This window comes from Melanotaenia boesemani, chromosome 1 (assembly GCF_017639745.1).
Source record: "Melanotaenia boesemani isolate fMelBoe1 chromosome 1, fMelBoe1.pri, whole genome shotgun sequence".
NCBI classification, from domain to species: domain Eukaryota; kingdom Metazoa; phylum Chordata; class Actinopteri; order Atheriniformes; family Melanotaeniidae; genus Melanotaenia; species Melanotaenia boesemani.
The window spans coordinates 23,146,201-23,164,149 of NC_055682.1; the positions used below are offsets into that span (position 1 = coordinate 23,146,201).

General features: G+C 41.0%; 2 protein-coding genes across 6 annotated transcripts in view; one reads left to right on the forward strand and one right to left on the reverse strand.

Moving 5' to 3' along the window:
- The first annotated feature begins 1,504 nt into the window (after positions 1–1,504).
- Positions 1,505–5,742, forward strand: gins2 (GINS complex subunit 2). Its single transcript, XM_041985033.1, has 5 exons — positions 1,505–1,664; positions 1,869–1,983; positions 3,564–3,663; positions 3,750–3,876; positions 4,083–5,742. Exons 1-5 carry the CDS (start codon positions 1,575–1,577, stop codon positions 4,209–4,211), a joined length of 561 nt encoding a protein of 186 aa, XP_041840967.1. The 5' UTR covers positions 1,505–1,574; the 3' UTR covers positions 4,212–5,742.
- Positions 5,288–17,949, reverse strand: part of gse1b (Gse1 coiled-coil protein b) — a 166,127-nt gene continuing 153,465 nt past the window's right edge. For all 5 annotated transcript variants that reach the window (XM_041984980.1, XM_041984988.1, XM_041985008.1 and 2 more), the window contains 12 exons: positions 17,513–17,713; positions 15,866–16,033; positions 15,398–15,762; positions 14,414–14,744; positions 12,375–13,018; positions 12,130–12,242; positions 11,754–12,018; positions 10,595–10,708; positions 10,063–10,437; positions 9,386–9,724; positions 8,885–8,988; positions 5,288–8,199 (listed from right to left, as the gene is read on the reverse strand). In XM_041984980.1, coding sequence (XP_041840914.1) covers positions 8,059–8,199; positions 8,885–8,988; positions 9,386–9,724; positions 10,063–10,437; positions 10,595–10,708; positions 11,754–12,018; positions 12,130–12,242; positions 12,375–13,018; positions 14,414–14,744; positions 15,398–15,762; positions 15,866–16,033; positions 17,513–17,713 — 3,160 coding nt within the window. In that variant the 3' untranslated portion in view covers positions 5,288–8,058. The remainder of the gene's footprint in view (positions 8,200–8,884; positions 8,989–9,385; positions 9,725–10,062; positions 10,438–10,594; positions 10,709–11,753; positions 12,019–12,129; positions 12,243–12,374; positions 13,019–14,413; positions 14,745–15,397; positions 15,763–15,865; positions 16,034–17,512; positions 17,714–17,949) is intronic.

Below are 17,949 nucleotides of genomic sequence, written 5' to 3' on the forward strand. Positions count from 1 at the left end.
CAACACTGCACTCAGCTTCCCATTCCTCACCTTCTTCTGTCATTCTCCCAGCAGGGTGAATTTACACACCACGCTTTCTCCCCATCTCCACCTAATCCTACTGCTGAAGAAGTCCTTACTAGATCTCCAGAAGTTATAATTGTAAAGCAAGACACTTTGTTCAGTATTTTAGACTGATCTCAATAGGCAGTTTCTGAAAGCAGCTGTAACAGTTGTTTTAGTATTACGAAGGAAAATATATTAGACTTTAAGTTTTCTTGTTTCTTACCGTAACCCCTCTTCAGACAGTCTCCTCTGTATTGTGCTGGATGACACACCAAACCGATGAGCAATTTCATGGGTTGACAAACCGGCCATCGCAAATGTAGTGAGCACAGAAATTGGTATATCCAAAGGCGGGCGCCCCGCTCCCGCGCTTGGTGTTTGGACTTCTTGTACACTTACTCGGTGCTCAATTTCTCTTAATCTATCTATTAGTTCTTCATCGATGTCAATGTCTTGAAGTGCACTTATACGGCCCAGTGTCTCGACAAAGTTCTCAATCGCGGCCAAAACACAATCTGATGACAAAGCACGCTCCTCAATATCGTCAGCAAAGGACAGCATATTGTCTCTCAGTTCTCTAAAGTAATCCATATTGTCCGCTTACACAGCCGTCCTGACCTCTGAACCCAGTTGATTCAGGACCTGACAGTTGATTGGACCAGATGGGGCTCTACTCTGATTGGTGAATACGGTTGGAGGACTCTGACTCCAGGTGGCGGATCAGAAATCACTTTCCACAAGTAGGCACTCTGACCACACCAGCGTCACTCAACAAACTCTGCCCATGTGCCCCGCCCCTTCATTTGAATATAAGGATCCGAAATAAAACAGAAGCACGAAATAGGCGCAGCACAATGTGGTGCTGCACTATATGTTGCTCCCAAAAATTACTCCAAAATAAAAGTGTCCTATATATATATATATATATATATATATATATATAAATAAATATATATATATAAATAAATATATATAAATAAATAAATATATATATATATATATTTATTTATTCATTTATATATATATATATATATATATATATATATATATTCAATAATTTAGTTATTTTTCTATTTATTTAATTTTGAATAAAACGGCTTTCCATAGAATGCGACATCTAGTGTATATGATTTTATACGACACATACCTTAACTCACAATCCCTCCTCTTTGTAGCTAAATGCTTCCATCTAGTGGCGCTTAGCTGCCATTGCCGCTACGGTCGCATGGCGCACAATTGGACAGGGAAAAAAATAACTTATGGTATCGTCAACTTCGTCATTATCAGCAGCCCACCGCCCGACAATTAAGGTTCAAACTGCAATTTCTGTCATGGTTGAGATGCACCATATCAGGAGATGAAAACGGTGATGGTCAAATAAGCGGGCACGAGGCGTTAGGCTACATGGCGCTGACGTTGGGGCATCATACTTCCTGTTGATGACGTTGCTGGCCGCTCCTTGGTTTATTGTAGGTTTATACAATCGGCAGCGCGGGAACAGTTCGCAGCGTGTTGGTTTAGTTAGAAACATGGATCCTTCAGAAGTCGAGTTCCTTGCCGAGAAAGAGTTAGTGAAGATAATACCAAATTTCAGCCTGGATAAAATCTATTTGATTGGGGTAAGTGTTTGTTAAACACTTGGATCTATACTCGGAAACAATAACGTAGACCTCACTAACAAAGAGGTTTGCATATCTCATATCGTACATTTATATGTGGATTAGTTGACTGAAGCCCGCATGCGATGCAGAAGCTTTCATACTAGATTAATAAATGTGTGTCTATGCTTGTGTTTGAGCTGAAATGTTTGTTTCTGTCCTCAGGGAGACTTGGGTCCCTTCAACCCTGGACTGCCTATTGACGTTCCGGTGTGGCTGGCTCTAAACTTAAAACAGAGACAGAAATGTAGAATAGTTCCCCCTGAGTGGATGGATATCGGTAATGTTTATTCGTGTTCTGACTGATTTTATTTAATGTGTCTGAAATAATCCAACTCTGTATTAAATTGTTAATTTATTTCAGTGGAGATTTAGGTCCTTTGCCGAAAGTGCTCTATTATTAGTTAAGGTCCTGTGTGGAAATTCCAGTTACATTGCCCACATATTTTTGCAGCAAATTATTTAGTGTTCAAGTAAAAGTGCTGCTTTGGTTCCTAAATATATCTCCAAAAAATCACTCAATGTTATGAATGCTGAAGAACATCTGTGTAAGCAGCTTTTAAATATTTTGTCATTTAGATTTAGTGCTGGTTTGAATTGTTTTATATAAATTTTACTGTACAAAAACAACCCAAATTAAAAAAATAAAAAAAAAATCAGACACTTAAATATAAATTTAAAACAGAATGCAATGATTGGCAAATCTCATAAACCCATATTTTATTTCCAATGAAACATAGACAACATACAAGAAGTTGAAACGCAGACATTTTACCATTTCATGGCAAATATTAGCTAATTTTTTTATTTGATGGCAGCCACACATCTTTAAAAACAAGCTGCAACAGGTGCAACAAAAAGCTGGAAAAGTAATGTTTACATATCAAAAACAACTGAAGGAACATTTGAAAACTAACTGGGCTGGTGCGACAGTGGCTCAGGTGCTCCCCCAGTCTTCTATCCTCATGTCCTTGGGCAAGACACTTCACCCTCCTTGCCTCCAGTGTTGGCATCGCAGGTGAATGAATGTGTATGGATGTTTCGCTGGTCGGAGAGGACGGTGGTGCGCATTGACTGCCACGTTTTTAGTCTGCCCCCAGCTTAACATCCCCCAAGTATGCATGAGGAGCGGATGAATAATGGAGCGGTTTGAATGCCGTCAACAATAAAGCGCAATATAAATCTCACCCACTATTATTATAACTGGCAACAGGTCAGTAACATGACTGGATATAAAAGGAGAATTTCAGAGAGGCAGAGCCTCTCTGATGTAAAGATGGTCACCAGTGATTCACCAATCTTCAAGTAAATTCATTTAAGAATTGAGTCATTTCAGAATAATGTTCCTCAGTGTAAAATTGTGAAGACTTTGAAGATCCCATCATCCATAGTGTATAATGTCAAAAGATTCAGCAAATCGGGAGGAATCTCTGTGTTTGTACTATAAATATACAGATAATATACCAGATAAGTCTGACTGCTTTACAGATTATCAGTCGAGAGGAAATAATCAAAAATAAACTTCTGGTTTTGATGACATTTTTGTTGATTAAATTGAATTTTGTTATATTTCTTCCTGCTTTTATTATCTGCTGAAATGGGAAAAAATGAGTAAGATTACTATCAAGTAAAGGAGATAGTAATTCACAATCATCTGAGTATGACCCTGACTACAAGATGCTTTTCAAGATGCTTACAGATGTCTTACTTTAAATAAGAGATGATTTATGGTAAAAATAGTATTAAAGATGGCTATTCATTTAAACTTATTTAAGCAATTCCTTAATATTAGCTGCTGAAACAGGTAACTTCTGTCAGAAAAGTTTTAATATTGCTATTGTTTTTATTCTCTTTATGCAGAGAAACTGGAGGAGATGAGAGAGCTTGAGAGACAAGAGGATACCTTTACATCTGTTCCCAGTCCTTATTACATGGAGCTGACCAAGCTGTTACTGAACCAGTGAGTCAGAAAAATAGAAATATGGCATTCTATTCTACACTTCGTGCTCGTGGTGCCCTACTTTATGTGACTATTTATGTTTGTAGTGCGTCTGACAACATTCCTAAAGCAGATGAGATCCGCACGCTGGTCAAGGACATCTGGGACACTCGGATCGCCAAACTCCGCCTGTCTGCTGACAGTTTCATCAGTCAGCAGGAGGCTCATGCCAAGGTAAGCTGGATCACAGAGAATCATAATCTGTCCTCATAGGTTAGGATAATTTGCTGACAATGTTAATAAACTTGGGTATTTTTATGCTCATGTATGGCCTTATGAATCCCGATGACCTGCTTACAGCCAAGCGTCACATTGTCAGATTGTTATGTCTTCTTGACTTGGTTTTGAAAGCTGAGCTTGGCCCCTGTCTCATTCTGCAGCTGGACAACCTTACTCTGATGGAGATCAACACCATACGAGCGTTCCTTCTCGATTCTCTCAACTGCATGTACAAACTGCGCTCCAATCTGCAGCCTGGCTCCAGTAAGGGGCAGTTCATGGATTACTGATCCCAAACATCATGGCCTGTTGAACTGATTGGGACCTAGCCTGAAGAAAGCCTTGGGTCAGTCATACTATGGTTTCTGCTTGCCAGTCAAGCCTTGTATTACTGGAAAGACTATGTATCTGCAATTTGTGATAAGTGCATATTTAATTGAATTGAAATGGTATTTTTTTAAGTACATGACTAAATAATTGTGTGCATGTGTATGTATTAATATATCTGGTGTGTATTTTCCTTACATTTTTAATGTCTAATTGTATGTATCTTTTTTTTGTTGTTTGTTCATGTATAAACTTAGCACAAAGAAATGAGGAAATGTGTGTTTGGTTGATTATTTGTCCCTTTTAATAACTGGTGTCGCATTATACATTAGAAATTGAGGGACCTTAACCCACTGTTAACTGTTCCTGAGTGTCATAATAAGGTGTGACACTACTCCTTGTGCAACTAGAATGGGTAAAATGCAGAGCAACAATTTCCCAGTGGGCATGAATACATAACACATTATTATAACTTGTAAAAATCAAGCTTCTGTGGAATGGGCAACACAGCTAAATGTGTGGGTAGTGCCCCAGAAAAATGTGCCAAAATCTCCTTCAATATTCTCCTGTTGGTATTCACTCGTGCTTTGATTAGATGCCAGTCACACATCTGCGGTAGCACATACCTGGCAGCACTTGAATCTCAAAACAGGAGTGAATACAGTACCAACAGGAAAGTGATTTGGGTCACTACCCAGACATTTAGCTGTTGCTCAATCTACAAATGCACAATTCTTACAAGTTATACCTCATTGTTAAGGTTACTAATTAAGCTTTCCAGCTATGTATTATACAGTACTGCTTGGTATTATTTATAGGAAGAAATAATCCAAACACAGTTCCTTAAATTTCTTTTGCTATGTTTATCACTGATCTTCACCGGAGGTGTTTTGCAGGTTAACTTTCTTAATACCTTAACTAGCAAAGAAAAGCCACATAACGGAAATATAAAATGGTATTTTCATCTTAATATAGATATGTTGGATACATTTCCACTTAAGACTTTTACAGATCTTAAGACAAAAAAGTAATCCTCAAGTTAAGATAAGACATACTTTATTTAAGTTGCCCATCATACCAGCACCCACAAACAAAGTTTGATATTTAACATTTTTGAAGTATTTTATTCTCTTTTTTATCTGAAATCACAGCCATATATTCATAAATACCTAATTACTACATTCAACAAAGAATATATTACATTACAATGAATTCAAACAAGTACATTTTAAAAACAGGATTTCACAGCATCTAGACATCCTCCACTGAGTAACGGGGCTATTGCATGGGCGTGCGTGGGTTGGAGACACAGGGAGGCTGAGTAAGAGGCTTCTCTTACTGCACCTTCCTCCCCAGCTAATTGGCAGCTTACCTAAGCATGCATGCTCCCTCATTTACTGACAGGCTGCACTGTTGGCTCTTGACTGCTGTGTAAAAAGAGAAGTACACTCTGTATTCCTCTGATCTGGCTTAGGCCTCATTGATAAAATAAAATAAAAAATAAAAAAAAAAGGCTTTATGATTAAACTGATTTTTTTTTAAAGATGTGTTTAAACAAATTTAGCGTCATCTTGACTTGCACATGTTTGAAAGGTGTGACACAGACAGCAGACACTTGAATGTAAAATGTAAAGTCCCTGATCACTGATGTTGGGTGTAAAATGCCCATCATGTGGACTGCAACTCCTTCACATGCTCCCAAATTCTTGAGGCACTTGTCAGTGAAATAGTGTATGCGTGGGGTAGTTGTGCTTCATTCTTTAATAGAAATGGACTTTTTAGTACAAGTTTTAGTTTCTTTTTTATATTTTGAGTTATTGAAATCTTCACTTGTAACCATCAAACATTGCCATAACTTTAAAACTTCAATGAGTCGCTTCAGGGGTCTCACAGTACACATCTAACACCTCAAGTTAAGACATCATAAGTTAGATGCAAGAAGTTTGGCATAATTCTTGCCAGATTTAAGGACAGCGCTGGAAAAAAGGGATGCAGGCAGATAGAGGAAACACTTTTGATTCTGTGTTGATCACAAGATGCCCAAATGAAATCTTTAGAAATTTCTAATATGTTGGCAATTTTGGAGTGTAGGGGCACATAAATGATCCCTTCCACTGTGGAAGATGGCCATTCTTGATTGAATGTTTGGCTACCCAATTCCAACTCTAATCAAAGTGAAGAGTCTAAAATGCTACTGCTGTTTTTTTCTTTTTTAAAGTTTTGGCACTATGTCCTTTAATGGCTGCTGATAAGGGCTTGATCTTGTAAGGTGTAACATTAGGCCAACCGTCATATTGTGACTATAACATTAGGTAATGAATTACAAAGTAAAAATGAAGGTCTAATGATAAGGTAAAGCATCGTGAACCAGTTTAATCTGCTTTAGGAGACTCTTCATGTCTTCATATAATAAGTCATGTGATCAACATAAAAATACATATATACTATATGTTGCTGTGGATCTGGTTTCAGCATGTGGGTATCAAGCTAACTAGTCATGCCAGCAGCAGTGAAGCAGAGCAGGAGAGTTATTAAAGAAAGACATGTTACTGTAAAGCAGTGGCCACTGCAACACACCTGACCCAAATCATTAACAGGCTGGTGCAGAAGTTGACAACAAGTTGTTGGAGAACCTTTTCATTTGAATCAGGTATGTTGTACCAGGAAAACCCTAAACCTGCAGGATGGTTGATGTAGAGGCCTGAAGTTGGTGACCACTGCTGTAAAGGAAGGAGGCTGAGAGGACAGGAGCCATGTCTCAGAGCCTCTGAGTCAGCTTTGCTGAACTCAGAGGCCAGGTGAGGTGACTGTGGCTGGGTCTCAGCTGCACAGTGCCAGGACAGAATAAGAGCAGGAGTTCATCCTGCTTTCTTTCATTCTGTTAAATGTCTCAAAATGAGCTGTTCTGGCCAGCAGCAGTACAAACACTAAAAGCAAGGCTTTCTTTTCCAACCCCAAAAACAAAAAAGCATAGAACATATAAAAATGGCAGGCTTTTTTTCTTTTAAAAGAACAATGATTAAAGTAATAAAAACATACAAAATTCTTTTAAGTCTTCATATTATATACAATACAAGGCTGAAGCACCCTTTAAAATTCTTATTTTCAAACTTTCTATTTAGAAATAAAACATTTCCTTAATTCTTTCCAAAAATGTGCATTTTCTAGGTTCTTCCCTAATTAGAACAGTTCTTTGCTGTAACACAGTACCACCAGGTAGTTCTTCAGCTTCAATTCTTAAGTGCATTTCCAGTTCAAAAGCTCACATGGCCGCTGTGATTTAAAAAGAAAAAAAGAAGAAAAAAAAAAACAACAACAACAACAAAAAAAAGAACTAAACAAAAAATAAATCAGTCCCAACTGACCAGAAGCCGTCGTTTGGAGCTTTGGAGCTTTCAAGTCTTCTGACAACACCCCTCCAGGGGTAGCTGCTCCCTCATTGGCAGGATTGTCCATGTAGCTGTGGCTGTGAGGGATGCAGGGACTGAACCGAGCAGCAGGAGCTGAAGAGTGTAAAAAGCGGGTGACTGAGTGTTGATCTTCTGGTTCTCCTGCTCCAGCTCTTGCTGATCTCATGATGGCTACATTGGCACGTGTTAGTGGCTTGTGGTGCAATCCCTGGCAAGCCACAACCTAAAGACTAAGTGTCCTTCACTGAATGGTTTCCAATCCATTCACTCTCATCTGATCTAGCCAGCCATGTTCACCTCTATGGAGCCATGAGAACTAGGCTGCGAAAAATAAACTCTGGTTCTCAGTCTGAAAGGAAGGCAGCTGGGGCCTGGGGGTCATCAGATCAGCATGTCTGGGTCACCTTGGAGGGTAGCCTTTGTAATGGCCACTTCTTGACCAGTGTGTCTGTGGCAGTGTCAAACACTTCCTGAAGTGCTCCAGCTCTGCTTGTAGCTTCTCCCTTTCCACAGCTAGCTTCTGTCTCTGGGACATCAGCTCCTATGAAAAAAAGAAAATAACAATAATAAGCATAAGAGAAAGAAAAAAAGAGGATGTTTCGAATCCAGTCATTAGCATCTTAAAATCTATGTAGCATTTCTGATGCAAGAAAGTTATTTGTTCAATGATAAGATCCCTTAGAACAAAGGGAGGCGGCATCCTTACCTTTCGAGATGTAAGGATGCAGCCTTACATCTCGCCTTTGTTCTGTTTGTGGAACCATCATGAGTTGGTGTAACATTTCGTATGTGCACATTATCATACTGGATAATGTTTGTATGCATCTTACATAAAGAATCTGACCTGCAAGGATGCAGCTGCCCTCATACATACACATAATCTTCATGCAGTATAGTGCCAACTAAACTCTAGAATGGATGTCAAACCGCTGTCCTAGTGGCCACTGTCCTGCATATTTAAGTTGTTTCCTGGCTCCAACTCACCAGATTCAAACCAAAAGGATCCGACAGCTTTTAGTCAACTTCTGCACAATGATCCATTAATTTCAGTCAGGTGCGTTGAAGCAGAGAAACATGTATAACCTGAAGTACAGCGGCTCTTGAGTACCGGAATTTGACACCCCTACTTGGAACTTTGTGGGTATGCCCTGAGTACTTGGCCTCAACTTCTACTCATCTTCTAACATGGCTTTCTGTTTGCTCGTGTGCATGTGTGTGTGTCTTACCCCCATGCTATGAGATAGTTGCTCAGCAGTCAGACTGAGGCTGTAGTTCTGAGCTTCTAGTCTTCGACACTGGCTCTGCAACACTTGTCTCTCCAAACTTTGCTCTGTGACAATACAGGAAAGGTGAAAGTAGAGAAGGGAAAATTAAAGGACAGATATTATTTTTTGCTAGAAATTGTTTTCTATCAAGTGGCAGTTCACAATGACCTTTGAGCAAAATCCAGACCATCACCTCAGATAACATCAACAAACATCTAAAATGCACAAATAAGTGTCATAAAATGTGTGCTGCCCTCTAGTGATGAGAAAATGCTATAACACCTCTCTTCTAAAAAGAATTAATGGAACCATTAATTTATGAAATGATATAATTATTTCAGGGTGATGAAACTGGAAAGAGCATACACTGTTAAACACTGTCTAAACATGTGCTATATAAAACATAAAAAATAGAGTTTTGACATTTTCTAGCAGCAGTATGCCTTTCATGTGCCTTCTTACCTTCAATATATTCCTGATAAGCTTCAAAGATAGATTCAATTCCCTGCCACTTGGAAACTGGAGCCTCCTCTTCCTCCTCATCATCTTCCTCCTCAGAGTCTTCTGGACCAGACAAGTCCTCCCTCATCCCTGAGGCCTCCTTGTGGAGGGGTGCTGAAAAGTGCTGCCCGTTGGGCTGAGGGTGAGAGTGTGAAAGTGGGCGGGAAAATGATGGTGCGTTCGAGTGAGACTGTGAATGCGGCCGTGGCGGTCGGCCGGGGGTGCTTTGAAGCTCGGGAATGTTATAGTGAACGGAGGACTCCTGGATGTGGGATGACTCCGACACCCCTGTGGCTCCTCCTAAAGAACATAGAAGTCACACACACGCAAAGAATAAATGCCAATTCATTCATTTTAGTCAACGTTTATATTTTAGTTCTATGTAAATTTCCAGTTTGACCATTTCCAGTTCAAAATTCCCACATTTTCTAGTTTCTGCAACAGTGAGAATTTGATGACTATTTTTCATGTGTGGTCCCTGTTCTATAAAACTGTAACTAGAATACATGGCTGCATCTGCAACTCAGATAATAAGTAATAAGTAATTTGAGACATTCTGTCTTCAAAATGGTCAATCAACTGATTACAAAGCATAATAAAAATTCTAAAAATATAATATTAATCCTCAGTGCCATTACCTTTATGTTTCTGCAAGGCCTTCTGAGTGGACTGAAGTACAGATTCATGGAACTGCTGAGCAAATTCCTCTGGTGTGAAGCTGTCCCAGGCTTTTGTGCGTCCATTGACACTGTGAAGCCCCTCTTTAGCCTGCAGGGGGAGCTGGGGCCGCAAGCTGTTGAGCAGGCTGGAGCTCCTCTTTGAGATCGGTCCCTCACTGGGCCCCCGGGCCTTGTCTGGGTAGACAGCTGGAGAAGGGGGTGCCTTTGGTCTTAATGTGTCTCCAAGGGGTTTTGGACAGCCATTGGGGGATGCTGGGCAATGTGAGGTGGGGCTATGTGGTCGAACATTGTGGTGGTCTTCTGATTCAGTGGAAGGCTGGGCAAATGTTGGATCTGCAATCATTTGAACATATGTCAGTCATGATGGGGTCGAGATCAACATTAGTACTGCTGTATCCCTGCAGTTGACAGTGATGTTACTTTCCTCCATCACTTCCCAGCTACTATTTAAATACATTATCTAACAACAATAAAAATGCACATGTCTTACCAGAGGCCTGTGCTGGGGGGCTCTTACACAGCGGATGAGGTGCATGTCTGATGGTATCCAAGGTTACACTCTTTTCTTTAATGGCTTGAAGCAGCTCGACCACCTTTTCATTGTCTAAAATAGAAAAACACAGTTAATTTAATCTCTAATTCCTAAGAACCCTAATTCTGTTAGTCTCTCATTAACTCCCTCATAAGTAGTTATTTTATGCTGTGTGTGCGAATAGAAGTCAAATATGGCCTGACAATGTAGGAGGTTGTATATCACCATCTGCTGGCTGTAAAATGTAAATCCAAATCCTAAACTCACAATCCAGACATTATGGGCATGTTTTTTTAAGGTCAGCTTAAGCTTGTCAAGATATTTTTGACACACCTTTATGGATTGTTTAAAGGTTAAGATCTGGTTAGAGTTAAATTTGGGGGAAAAAAACTGAGGACAGATGACTAGCAAGGGACTCATAAATATATGTCAAATGTGTACAAATGGCTCAGACATTCTAACTAGGTCTATGTAAGGCATAACACTGTGCATACATAATGTAATATGTTCTGCATTCAATATAGGGGGTATGAGGTTGACATGGTCATTTTCTAACCCCCTTATAATGTCCTTTGAGGCTCCAGTCAGCATGTTTATGAGATTTTAGTGCAAGTAAAGCTGGCAGAGCTCAACTGAAGTGAAGCATCAGCAAGCTTTAGAACCAAGAATGATGACTCTTTTTTTCAAGATCGAAATTAGATTGTGGTTTTTACTTTGCTAAAATAAGTAGTGAAAGAGGAAAGAAGATAGAAGTATTAGATGGAGATATTTGCATGCCATGTTAAGGGCATTGCGTCAGTTCTGTCATAAATTAGTTTTTTATTTGCTTATGCAGCACACAGATGGTAGCCCTGTTGCCTTAAGATAATGTTCAGATATTTATGCGTGCCATTATTGAAGAAAAAAATCTAATGTTCTCCCACGATACACCAGTTCTTAACTTGAACAATAAGGGGCCACAAATTCATCATAAAGTCTAGAAATCATTGCTGTACACTTTAGTCTTTCACTATTTAGTTTAGATTAATATTTTTGAAATACTTAACCATAAACATTTACCAGAGTGGTTTATATTAGTTATTCAGTGGAGTAACTGTTCCACAGATTGATCACATACCTCTTCTCTGCTGTATGGTGACATGGGACAGTCTAAACATGTTGAGGAATCGCTTCTTATCCTCCAGCTCTGGTGCTCGGTCCATCTCCTCCGGGGTGAAACGAGTGATGAGCTGAGAAGGCGGGGGAGTGCGTTTTGATTGTGAGGCAGGTGGGGAAGGACTACGCTCCCTGAGCAGCCTCCTCCTCTTCCTTCTCTTCTGCTGCACAATCTCATCACGCCGGCTCACCGTGGTCAGGGCAAATACCCTAAGGAAGTCCAATTTCTGTATAGAGATGGAAATTATCATCTTACTGTAGTGTGTTTATCTTGATTAATTATATTTTTTTCAATTATATGAAAGCCCAAAGAACGCATGTTCTGGCTGGTATTTTACCTCTGTGGAGTCATCCAGTTTGAGTGGGGGCTGCTCTGCCACTCTCCTGAGATGGGCCCTTACCTCTTCCTCATCACTCTCATCATATGAGTCATCCAGCTCATAATAGTAACCTGTAGAAATCACAGAAATTACTCCTGACACACTACCTTAAAACCCTTTGGTAAAGATGACAGTTATATTAAAAAGAAGTGGTTATTATTCTTTAAAGGAGGCAAGTGCAGCTTAACATATGCAGTGACTACCTTTCTCTCTGGCCTCCCTTCTCCTCTTTTCTTCCAGGTCCAGCTTACTGACAGGCCTTCGATGCTGCTGTAGAAACTCATCGTAAATCAGCATTGTGTCCGGAACCATCCCCAGTGTGGTTACCTGACCCATCACTGGCCCAGAAACCATTCCAAGCCCTTGTCCATGTCTACTCGACCCCGAGTGTCCCTGAAAGCTCTTGAGTCCAGAATTGCTTTTAATGGTTCCCTCCATTTCATACTGGCTTGACAGAGACAGTGATGCCCTCTGCTGGCTCAAGAAGGACTGGGTGGATTTCTCTAGATCAGCAAGAAAGGTGCTGGGCTCTGTCAGGCCTGGGGGGCCTCTCAGTGGGGGATATTTTTCCATTGCTCCCACATCTCTCCTGCGGGTTCCATCTTCATATTTAGAGGGTCCAGGGGACAGATGACTGAGCTCATAATGGCCCATCCCTGAGGGCTCATGGTTACGTCTGGACTCTGAGGCTGTTTCTATAAGAGATGCAGGATTCCACAAGGTTGTGGGAGGCGGAGGGGGATGTTCACGTGGTGGCTGTGGAGGTTTGGGTGAGATGAGAGGTGGAGGAGCGCCTAAGTGAGGGTGATGTTCCCGGCTTCCTGGTTCATGGTGATTTGGTATAGATCTGCAGAGATAGAATCAAACAGAAATTGTTAATCTGTTAGGTGCACAGTATAATACAAATATATTTTTCTAAATTTCAGAAAAAATGTTTCCTAATCACATATATTGTACAGACACGCAACAGTGTTCATATGCCACGCCTTATTTCTTTCACCCGTGTTTGTGTGCCTGTGCACAGCAGTGTTATCAAGCCCAGGCAGAGTAGCCCAGAGCAGTGAGGATGTGGCCAAGGCACACACTGTCCTCCAGATACACAGGCCTCTTTTTGATCTTTAAGGCCTTTGTAGTGTGGCATACACGAACACACAAACACACTCACACCCACATAGAAGACAGTTGTATACTGAGGAAGAGACCACAAGAAATGTTCTGATGACAGGCTGTCAGAGAATAAAAGACTGACACAAAGACGATAAGAAGAGCAGGGGATTTTAAAAAGGAAAGAAAGGGGAATGCTATTTAATAACCACAATAGACAAATGTATCTAAGGGCAGAAAGAGAGGAAAATGCCATGGTGTTTGATTAGAAATAGTAACGGTGAAGAGGATGGAAAGGCAGATGGCTGATGGACACTTTCTCAAGAGAATATCCAAATAAAACCTGGCAGTAGTGCACACTGCATGACCAGTCAAATTATCTCTGCCTCCTGTTTGCATTGCATTTGTGTATGTGTGTGAATGGCTAAATGTGTGTCTTATCTGCAATCTGCAGCCTGCGAGCTGTGATTATGCGATTATACTGTAGGGTTACTGATAGCACATGTTTGTGTATCACTCCTGTCCTACCAGCATTAACCACAACCTCACTTCTGAATCACAAACAACACAAACACAGGCACTGTAATGACAGAAGGTAGGTACGGAGGTTTATGCTGTGCATGGCTGAGAGGATTAGTGGAGAATTAGCCTTTGTGTATCTTAGTAGTCCCACTCGCTGCCTGTTTGAAACCCCTACCCATTTCCACTCATGAAACAGCAGTCATCAGGATCCAGCTTTGCAACCTCAATAAACATCTCAGCGTATCTGCCTGGTTCCCTACATGTCAGGACTGGAATGTGGCTTGGACAGAAATAGAGAAGATGAGATGCTTCTGACAGGGTTTATCGTTTTTTGCCAGTTCTGCCTGAAAACAAACTTCTAAAGCCTGCCAGCCTCTGAGGCTTCAAAACACAGCAACAACTGTCCCAAATCAGGCAAGCAGAGAGAATCCCATAACCCCCAGATAATGTATGTGCTGAAAGCATGCATGTATTCTGCTGTCACAAACCCTGTTATCTCCATCAGATAACAAAACTCTACAATTTCTAAATACGATCAAAATAAATACTGCCATGAAAGATGTGCATTTGAAATTTCTGGGCTGGATTGCATTTACTTTTAAAAGTGTTGTCTCACCTGTGTGACTCTGTCCTGTGATCTGGTGTTTCAGCTGGTCGGCCCAAGTCCAGATGCTGCTCCAGAACCTGCTGGCGGAATTCAGACACCTGGTACTGGCGATCCTCTTTCTCCTGCCGCAGCTTGCGTTGCCGCGCCAACCATCTCTCCTCCTCATTGGTCCTCTGAGCGATCAGAGAGGCTGGGAGCCCTGTGCCAACAGTGCTGGGCCCCATGTAGAGGCCATGGCCTGAGATTAGACCAGAAACCGGATGATGTGTTTGAACCATTGAAGAGTGGATTCCAGGTGGGACAGGTTTGGGAGCTGGAAGGGCGGGCTCTTTGGTTTTGTCTATAGAGAAAGAGAGAGAAGGCAGAGTAAATACTTGGTTTCAAGCTAAAGCTAGATATTGTTCTTTCACTTGTTTAATTAAGAAAAAAAAATAAATAACAGAACAAAAGTCTTCAAGTGACTGATTTTTTTATTTTTCTTTTGTTTTTACTTATTTATTTTATTATGGTTATACGGCCATTGTTGCCGCTGTTATACTTATTTATACCGCTTAACTGAATACAGTAACAAATGTTAGCCAAACTTGGTTCAAGGCTATGAAGTTCACACAAAGAACAAATAAATTCTGCAGTTATAAGTTTATGTTGTTGTAACAGCTTGTAATCAAACAGATGAGTATCCTTTGGCAGACTGCAAGCCAATATTTAACATAGTGCTGACTGGATCCTTTAGCCTCTTTGGGCTAATCATATAATATATCTCCTTGATTGGAAGAAAAATAAATGTCACTGCATCCTTCTAACTATGGTTCTGTCTGACCAACAGCCCAGAACTCATATTATTAGAGTTATTAAAAATGAAAATAATCTAAACCGAGTCACTGATTAAGGGGGAGATGGTTACAACTCTACTTAATGTATTTATAGGGGCAAGTGCTGATAAGCAATATGAATGTAGCTGTCGGAGGCTATATGGGATGCAGGGACACATACCAGCCCGATTAGGGGTTAGTCTTTCAGGCTTAGTTCGTTCCTCCTGTCCCCTCATGGCGTGGAGCTCAGCCAGATAGTGGTTTTCCATGGCCTTGGATGCCTGCAGCTCCTTCTCCCTCAGTGCCCTCTCCTTCTGCCTCTCCAGCTCCTTCTCTCTCTCTCTCTCCTTCTCTCGTTCTCTCTCGCGTTCCCGTTCCCGTTCCCTCTCACGCTCTCTCTCAAGCTCCTTCTCTCTTTCTCTTTCACGCTCCCGTTCTCTCTCCCGCTCCTTCTCCCTCTCTGCCTCACGCTCCCTCTCTTTTTCCCGCTCCCGTTCTCGCTCACGCTCCCTCTCACGCTGCCGCAGCTCATCCTCCAGATGGAGCCTGAAAAAAGCCAAGTGGGCAAAGAAATGAAAGGAGATATCAGTGACATTAGAAAGGACAACAGTGCACCATTGCACTAGCTATATGCTACAAGGCACTTTACCTCTCAGACTGCAGTGCTGATAGCGAAGCGTGTGTGAAGTCTCCAGGGTAGCGAACCCCTGGTAGGTGCATATGAACAGCAGGGGGATGGATGGGGGGTAAAGCTCCCCCTGTTGGCAGTGGATAGAAAGGTGACCTCAAAGCAGAGAGGCAGAACGGGTCATCCATCCTGAGATACAAGGATTACAAGAAAGAAAAAAAAGAAAAAGAGAAAGTCAGTCTCCCCATGTGACAGTGCAGCGCTTACTTTCATTAACCTGTGTGCCACCATTTCCTAAAGAAGCGACATCATGGGGTCCTCCATCTTTCAAGGATGCAGCAGTGTCTGTTAGCTAACCTCAATCACCATAAAGCAGTTGCAGGAGACGGTGTTGTATGCTGATGAAAAACTGGGCATTTCTGTGTTTGTGTGACATCCACTACCCAAATGCTCATTAAATCCATTACAGTGCAGTATGCATGATGGGTGCTGCAGTCCTAAGATCTTGCTTTGTTCACAGACCAGCGGCATACAGCCTCTGTGATAGCCCAAAGCAAGCAGGGGCTTTCTCAATACACACACAAAAACACACCACTGCTCATGCATAGCATAACTGAAATGTATTCATTCCCACGATTCCATGCAAATTTTCTAAGGGAAAGAATACTAAAGTCCATTTTTTTCTCTAAAGAAAATCTGCAAAACCCAGTAAGTTTTAAATCAGAATCTATATAAACAAGTCAGCAGGCCTTCAGATTTCCAAGAATCTCTCATGAACCAGGTTCAAACATACAGAGCTAAAAGCAAAAACAAGTGTGGTTCTCCTTTTCTTATTCCATCCTTGGCCATAACCAAATTTGGGTAAAAATATGAAGTACCGAGAGGAGGTTAGGCAAACAAAAGAGCATCATTACTGCACCTCTTACAGATATAAACGGCATTACAACAGCCTTTGGCAATAAACAGTGATGTGTTATCCATTTTTAATGGGACTCTTAAAAGTATTTTGACATTGCTGACCCATATATTTTCAAACACAGGATTCATAAAGCAATGATACTGCGTATGCCGATCACTTAGGACTCTGAACCTCTGAACTTGCTGCAAAAAGGTCCTGCACCAAAGTTCTTAATGCCATTTTTTTTTTTTTTTTTTTTTGTTTTCTTAATTTAAACCTTGTCACCTTATATTTTGGAGAACTTCCTGATTTATTGCTCTGCTTTTTGTTTAGTTAGGATCCAGCAGGGCCGGTGTGGTGGTTAGCACCGCAGCCTCACAGCAAGTTCGAGCCTTGGCTGTATGCATGAGTTTTCTCTGGGTACTCGGGCTTGTCACTCTAAATCCTCCCTAGGAATGAATGAGTGTGAGTTGTCTAGTGTTGGCCTTGCAATGGACTGGCAACCTGTCCAGGGTGTACCCTGCCTCTTGCTTGCTTGCTGGGATAGGCTTCAGCTTCCCTGCGACCCTTAATTGAATGAAAATTAAAGATATCCTTTGTCTACTCAACATAAACATCAGTGAAATGTTTTACTTCGGGGAGCTTCAATTCAAGGTCTCTTACACACAAATGCATTTACCAAGTATAAAACAAATAAATGCACTAATTTTGCACAATTTGCACTCTGAGGAAATCAGCGCAAAGTCAACAAAACAAAATGTGAGAACTACCTGTATGGTGTGAAGGAGGGGTGTGGCAGGTAGCTGGGGTGGTAGTATGCAGCTGCAGCTGCTGCTGTAGCAGGGTCCAGGCCCAAGGGCAAAGACGGCATCCTGAGGGCATCCTCAGTTGTGGGATAAGGCCGAAAACCCCGGAGGTACTCCTCTGGTACAGGACCAGGAGGCACTGTGTTGGGCAACTGTCTGGGCAGGCTGAAGTTAAAAGAAAAATAGAGGAAAAAAGAGAAATAATATGGTTAGTGTGACTTTTTTGTGTGTCAATTTTGTATATATTTCCTTTAAATATATTGAAATCATTTCTCAACACTAATAGCAGCAGAATGAATGGGTGCTGCTGTTGCTTATTTCAGTTTATTTAATATACACCTGAATTATTAATCATAACAACAATTCACATTTTTCAAATTTTTTATAAAGCAAAAAAAAAA